Source organism: Penaeus chinensis, chromosome 31 (assembly GCF_019202785.1).
Source record: "Penaeus chinensis breed Huanghai No. 1 chromosome 31, ASM1920278v2, whole genome shotgun sequence".
Taxonomy (NCBI): Eukaryota; Metazoa; Arthropoda; class Malacostraca; order Decapoda; family Penaeidae; genus Penaeus; species Penaeus chinensis.
The window spans coordinates 10,883,201-10,890,700 of NC_061849.1; the positions used below are offsets into that span (position 1 = coordinate 10,883,201).

Below are 7,500 nucleotides of genomic sequence, written 5' to 3' on the forward strand. Positions count from 1 at the left end.
CCCCCCCCGATCCCCTACACCCCCCCCCCTTTTATTCTCCTTCCCTCCTTCCCTTCATCCCCTTCCCCTCCCTCCCCCCCTCTTCCTCCCTCCTTCCCTTTTTCCACCTTCCCCTCACCGTCCCTCCTTCCCTCCACCCTAAGGCCCCGCCAGACAATCAGGGCCGACCCCTCTGATAAGAAAATGGACGCACAATAGGCTCACCTTAATACCCATTATAATACGTCAACATGAACACGTCACCTGAAAGGAGGCCGCGAGAGAGAGAGAGGCTCCGGTGCTCATAAAACAGAAGGGGGCGGAAAGGGGAAGGAGGGAGGGAGAATGGGAGGGTAGGAGGGAAAGGGGAAGGAGGGAGGGAGAATGGGAGGGTAGGAGGGAAAGGGGAAGGAGGGAGGGAGAATGGGAGGGTGGGAGGGAGGACTGGAAGGAAGGGAAAGGGTGGGCAAGAGGGAGAGGGAGGACTGGAAGGAAGGGAAAGGGTGGGCAAGAGGGAGAGAGGGAGGGTAGTGGTAGGAGGAGGATGAGGAAGGGAAGGTGTGAGAGAGAGAGGGAAAGGAAGAAAGTGAGTGAACGGGAGACAGACAGACAGACAGACACAGAAACAGACAGAGAGTAAGTATATACCACACATGAAAGTGAAATACAAAGTAACGCATGATGAAAACTACACAAAAATACAAGAGCAACAGGAAGAAGATGAAGATGAAGAAGAGGACGAGAGGGGGGTGGGGGGCTAAAGTAAGCCTTGTGTAAATGTTTGCCCAATAGCAATCAATATTACCCTGAGTCATCTTAAGAAAAGGGTGTGTAGGGTAGGCGAAGAAGATGGAGGAGGATAAGAAAGAGATGAATATGGAGAAGGTGAAAGGGAAGATATAGATGAACATCGAGGAGGCAAAAGAGGAGGAAGAGAAATAAGAGGAAGAGGAGGACGAGGAGGAAGAAGAACAGTGAGTAGGAGAAGGATAATATTAAGAAGCAGATGAAATAAAAGGGAAAACAGAAGGGCATATGACAAGGGTCAAGAAAGTGGTCACCCCAAGGATGCCAAAGTGCCAATGGAATATCGACCTAATAGACAGACGGCGGTCTCGCGAACCGGAATACGAAGGGCGGCTCGGGAAACGGGATTTTATCCGAGTTTACTCTAAGGGCTTAGGAGCGACATAGGAAGAGGGGGGGGGGGGTGGAGGAGGAGAAAGGGAAGGAAAAGATGAAGGGAATGAAAATGGAAAAAAAGAGGAAGAAACAAAATAAATCCATCAGGAAGGGGATAGTAATTCTCTCTCTCTTTCTCTCTCCCTCTCCCTCTCCCTCTCCTCTCACTCTCTCTCTCTCTCTCTCTCTCTCTCTCTCTCTCTCTATATATATATATATATATATATATGTATATATATAATATATAATATATATACATATATATATATATATATATATTACATATATATTATATATATATATATATATATATATATATATATATATATATATATATATACATATATACACACACACACACACACACATTTAAGAGAGACAGAAAATGCCTGTCCAATTTGGTGAGAAGTTTGGGCCGAGTGAGCGAGGGAGAGAAAAGGCGGCGTGAATCTAATTTACTTCTGAGTCACGAACTTAAAGCTTTGAAAATTACGCCTCAAATGGGCTTTTAGGATATGACATTCCGGACGGATACTGTGTGTGTGTGTGTGTGTGTGTGTGTGTGTGTGTGTGTGTGTGTGTGTGTGTGTGTGTGTGTGTGTGTGTGTGTGTGTGTGATTGTGTGAGTAAGTGAGTACGCGTGTTTACCTGTGTGTGCGCGTGTGTGTTTGTGAAGTAGGCACGGAGCGAGGTGAGGAACAGGGAGGAAAATTAGCAGGAAAAGAATTGAGATGCGAAGAAAAAGAAAAAGAATCCCCCGTCTTTATTATCTTCTTCCGTCCCTCCCCTTCTTCCACTCTCTCTTATCGTCTTATCTCATTAGACATAATGATTTCAAGTGCGAGTTTCAGGAGATCGTCATGAGGCCCTCTCCTCCCTCCCCTCCCCCTGTCCCTACCGCGTTCCTCCCCCTTCCCCTCCTGCTCCTCCTGGGCGAATGATGGAGGCAAAACAAGAAAAATAAAGAACACAAAAAAGGAAAAACCTTGGAAATCTCTCTTGGACCGGAAGTGACGTCACTAATCGAGCCGCCAAGGAAACGCTGAGAAGAATTTCCCGAAAAGCAATTAAGGAAAATTATTGGATAACGTTTTCACACGCACACGCACACACGCACACGCACACACACACACACACACATATATAGATGTGTATACATATATACATATACACACATACATGCATACACATACACACACACACACATACACACACACACACATACACACACACACACACACACACACACACACACACACACACACACACACACACTCACACATATATATAAATATATATAAATGTGTGTACACATTTATACATACATACATACATACATACATACACACACACACATATATATAATACATATTATATATATATATATATATATATATATATATATATATTTATATATATATATATTTATATATATATACATATATATGTGTGTGTGTGTGTATATAATATATATGTATATATATATGAATATATATATATAAATATATATACATATATATATATTTAATATATATATATAATATATATATAATGCATATGTATATATAAGTATTATATATATATATAAATATATAAATAAATAAATATATATATGTGTGTATATATATATATATATTATATATATATATATATATATATATATATATATATATATATATATATATATATATCACACACACACACACACATATATACATTTTATATAATATATATATATATATATATATATATATATATATATATATATTAGAGAGATAGAGAGAGAGAGCGACGAAAGAAAAGAGGAGAGGGCGAAGGTTAAAGCGGGTTAACAATTGAATACCGAAGGAAAGGGTTTAAAAACCGCGGACCAATGTTCGGAAACCATAAACACTGTGCTTATTGGCCTGAGAAAGACATTGATCAAAATAATGGCTATGAGTACTACCCTCCCTCCCTCCTCCTTCCCTCCCTCCCTCTCTCTCTTTCTCTCCTGCTTACACTCCCCCACACTCCTTCCCTCCCACTGCCCTACTTCCTATCCCTCTTTCCCTCCCTTCCTTCCCTCTCCTTCCCTCCCTTTCTTCTTATTCAAGCTGACCCCATTTTCTCCCTTTTCTCTCTCTTTCTATCATCCCCTTCCTCCTCCATTTCTCCCTCCCTTCCCCAATCCCTCAATCTCCCTATCTCCCCTTCTTCACTCCTACCTCCCACTTTATCCCCTTATTCCCTCCCCCCCCCCCTCTCTCTCTCTCTCTCTCTCTCTCTCTCTCTCTCTCTCTCTCTCTCTCTCTCTCTCTCTCTCTCTCCCCTCTCCCCTCTCCCCCTCTCTTTCTCTCTCTCTCTCTCTCTCCTCTCTCTCTCTCTCTCTCTCTCTCTTCTCTCTCTCTCTCTCTCTCTCTCTCTCTCTCTCTCTCGTTCTCTCGTTCTCTCGTTCTCTCGTTCTCTCGTTCTCTCGGTCTCTCGTTCCCTCTCGTTCTCTCTCGTTCTCTCTCGTTCTCTTCATTCTCTCGCCTCTCATTCTCTCGCCTCTCGCTCTCCTCATTTTCCTCCTCCCTTTCTTCTCTCCTTCTCGCCCTCTTACTCCCTCTCCTCTTCTACCTTTCCCCTATAAACTATAAACTAAAACCCTAACACCCACCCCCACCCCCTTTCCTGCGGGTGTACTAGTTATCAAGTTCCACAAGAAAAGAAAAAAAAAGTTAATAAAAAAAGAAAAATAAGAAAACAAAAGAAAAGGGAAATAAAAAAGTCAATAATTCTACCAATAGCGTCCAATGGAAATCGCGCGGGAAAATGTATTTGCGATTTCTTTGCCAAATATTGGGTTTCCTCTCTCTGTCTCGCCGGGTTATCTCTCTCTTTTCCTCGCTTTCTCTCTCACTCTTTCTCTTGTTCTCATTCATTTCTTTTCCAACGAGAAATCAAGATAAATGAGAATGAAAGAATAAAAAGATTCTTCCATCCAGCTTCCCTTCCCTTCCCCCCCCCCCCCAGGAAAACAAAAATATATATAATAAAAAATAAAACAAAACTAAAGAGGAAAAGAAAACCAATCAAAACGTAAAAAAAAGTCAAAACAAGAAGAAAAAAAAACAAGAAACCGATTCCAAATAACCTCAGACGCGCTAGCGAAGAAAGGTCAGACCAAAAGATAAATGTCAGCTGTCACAAAATCGCCAGATCCGCTGACCGGGTCGTTTTATATTCACCGCCGCCATGTTGGTTTCTCGAGCGTCCTCAAAAGATGGCGCTGATCACAACTCGCTATTTCGGGGGGACAGAAAAAAGGGAAAATAAAGACGAGGACGAAGGAAATAAAACGAATGAAAGGGGAGAGTGCAGAATATAAAAGGTGAAAAAAAGTGAAGAGATCGACGTGAAGCTAATTAAAAAGGAGATAACACGGCATTAGAAAGGCATTAGACAAGAGATAAGATAAAACACAAAAACAAATACAAAACAAAAGAAAAGCACACGCCCAATTATTAACTTCTTGAGAAAAGGAGAAGAAGGAGAGGAAGAAAGAAGAGAGAGAGAGAGAGAGAGAGAGAGAGAGAGAGAGAGAGAGAGAGAGAGAGAGAGAGAGAGAGAGAGAGGAGAGAGAGGAGAGAGAGAGGAGAGGGAGAGGGAGAGAGGAGAGAGAGAGAGAGAGAGAGAGAGAGAGAGAGAGAGAGAGAGAGAGAGAGAGAGAGAGAGAGAGAGAGAGAGAGAGAGAGAGAGAGAGAGAGAGAAAGAAAACCCAACAAAAGAGATAAACCGACAATTACAGAGACACAAACAAACAAACCCACAAACCAAACCCCCCCCCCAAAAAAAAAACAAAAACAACAACATCTAGAGACAATTAGAAGGGCTGACTCCAGAGAGGCTACAACATTAGCATTCAGCTTGCGTATAAACGGGGAGGAGCCGGTGTGAATATTTCCAAGGAACATTATGATGATCATGTGGACGAATGGAGGGGGGTTGGGGGAAGGGGAAGGGGGGAGGAAGGGGTGGGGGGAGACGATTGGGGAGGGGGTGTAGAGAGGGAAAGAGGGGAGGAGGACAAATGGGGAAAGGAAGGGGAGAAGGAAGGTAGAGAGAGGGACGAGTGTGTGTGTGTGGGGGGGGGGGGGGGGGAGTAGAGAAAGAAGAACGAAGAGACGAGGAAAAAGAGGGATGGGAAGTGAGAAGAGAAGGCGAGAAGGAGGAAAGGAAAGAGAAGCAAGGGTGGAAGAACAGACAAACGAGGGAGACCGATACAGAAAAAATAGATACAAAGATGTTAAAGAGATATAGTTACAGACACCTTCTGGACACGATATCTTGTCCATGGCCATCATCGCCTTAAGAAAGGGAAAAAGGAAGAAGATAAATAAGACAGTTTAAGAAGAAAAAGGAGGAAAAATAATAATAGCAGAAATGGTAAGTAGAAGAGGAAAAAAAAAGAGAAGGAAGAAGGAAGAAGAAGGTGACGAAGAAGAAGAGGAAGAAGAAAATGAAGGTGACAAATAAGAAGAAAGTGACGAATAAGAATAAGAAGAAAGTGACGAATAAGAATAAGACGAAAGTGACGAATAAGAATAAGAAAAGAGTGACGAATAAGAATACGAAAAAAGTGACGAATAAGAATAAGAAGAAAGTGACGAATAAGAATAAGAAGAAAGTGACGAATAAGAATAAGAAAAATAGTGACGAATAAGAAGAAAGTGACGAATAAGAATAAGAAGAAAGTGGCGAATAAGAATAAGAAGCAACCGACGATGAAAGGGGAAGGCAATAAACAAATTTCAAACACTCACATGCTGGTCGACGTTGCTGCTCCCGTCTCGCGTACGGTGATGCGCCACCAGGTTCGGGGAGACCAGTTGTCTGTAAAAAAAATAAAAAAAACAATATTAATAATATAATAAATTAATAATATACAAATCAAAATTTTCAACATTGTTTCTTAACATAAATGAGTGAAAATAATAATAAAAAATAAACTATGAGGACTATATATAAAGTAAGTTGCTCGAACTGTAAAAAGATAACTACATAAATAAGTAAAATAACTACTTTAGCTGTTTATCTAAAACCATACAAAGGGTTTTAAGGGAGGAGGAGGATAGGGGAGGAGCCAAGAGAGGGGAGAAGCAAATGGAAGATGGACAGGTGGAGGAAGATGGAGGGCGAGGGAAGGAGGAGGGGGAAGGAGAGGAAAGGGAAGAGAAGGGGAGGAGAGAGAAGGGGAAAGGTGAAAGGGAGAGGGAGAAAGAAAGAGAGGGAAAAGGGATGATAGGGAGAGAGACAAAAGGGATGATAAGAAGAAGGAGAGAGAAAGAGAGGGAAAGAGGAAGATAGGAAGAAAGAGATGGAGGTAGAGATAGGTGGATAGGGGAAAAGGGGGAAGGGGTTAAGGAGAGGGAGGAGGAGGTAGGGAGGAAGAAGGGTAGGAAAGAAGGAAGGAGGGAGGGAGGGAGGGTATGGAACAAGAGGGGGCGGAGAAAGGGGGAATCTTCGAGGTTGAGGTAGAAAACCCGTCATGATTTATGTGCTTTTAAATTTGAAAGGTTTAGCTCTTATCTAAAAAGTTACCTCGGGATTCTATCTTCTTTGCATTGCGTTTCTCTTATAGCGTATTGCAGATATACATGTGCACAAGTCTGTGTGTGTGTGAGCGAGAGAGGGAGAGAGAGAGAGAGAGAGAGAGAGAGAGAGAGAGAGAGAGAGAGAGAGGAGAGAGAGAGAGAGATCGAGAGAGGAGAGAGTAGAGAGAGAGAGAGAGAGACGAGAGATTGAGAGAGAGAGAGAGAGAGAGAGAGGAGAGAGAGAGACGAGAGAAGAGAGAGAGAGGAGGAGAAGAGAGAGAGAGAAAGAAGAGAGAGAGAGAAGAAGAGAGAGAGAGAGATTAAGAGAAAGAGAGAGAGGAAAGAGGGAGAGAAAGAGAGAGAGAAGAAAGAGAGAAGAGATGAGAGAGAGAAGAGAAGAGAAAGAGAGAAAGAGAGAGGATGAGAAGAGAGAGAGAGAAAGAAAGGAGAAGATGAGAGAAAGGAAAGAGAAGAGCAAGAGCAAGAGCAAGAGATAGAGAGAGAGAGAAAGAGAGAGAAAAAGAGAGAAAGAGAAGAGAGAGATAAGAGGAAGAGAAGAGATAGAGAGAGAGAGAGAAGATGAGAGAGGAGAGACGAGAGATGAGAGAAGAGAGGAGAGAGAAGAGGAGAGAGAGAGAGAGAGAGAGAGAGAGAGAGAGAGAGAGAGAGAGAGAGAGAGAGAGAGAGAGAGAGAGAGAGAGAGAGAGAGAGAGAGAGAGAGAGAGAGAAAGAGAGAGAGAGAAAGAGAGAGAAAAAGAGAGAAAGAGAAAGAGCAAGAGCA

The 7,500-nt window shown here is 42.3% G+C and overlaps 1 protein-coding gene across 1 annotated transcript in view; it reads right to left on the reverse strand.

Moving 5' to 3' along the window:
- Positions 1-7,500, reverse strand: part of LOC125041701 (disintegrin and metalloproteinase domain-containing protein 11-like) — a 215,660-nt gene that overhangs the window by 154,973 nt on the left and 53,187 nt on the right. Inside the window, exon 5 of the mRNA XM_047636899.1 lies at positions 5,949-6,018. Coding sequence (XP_047492855.1) covers positions 5,949-6,018 — 70 coding nt within the window. The remainder of the gene's footprint in view (positions 1-5,948; positions 6,019-7,500) is intronic.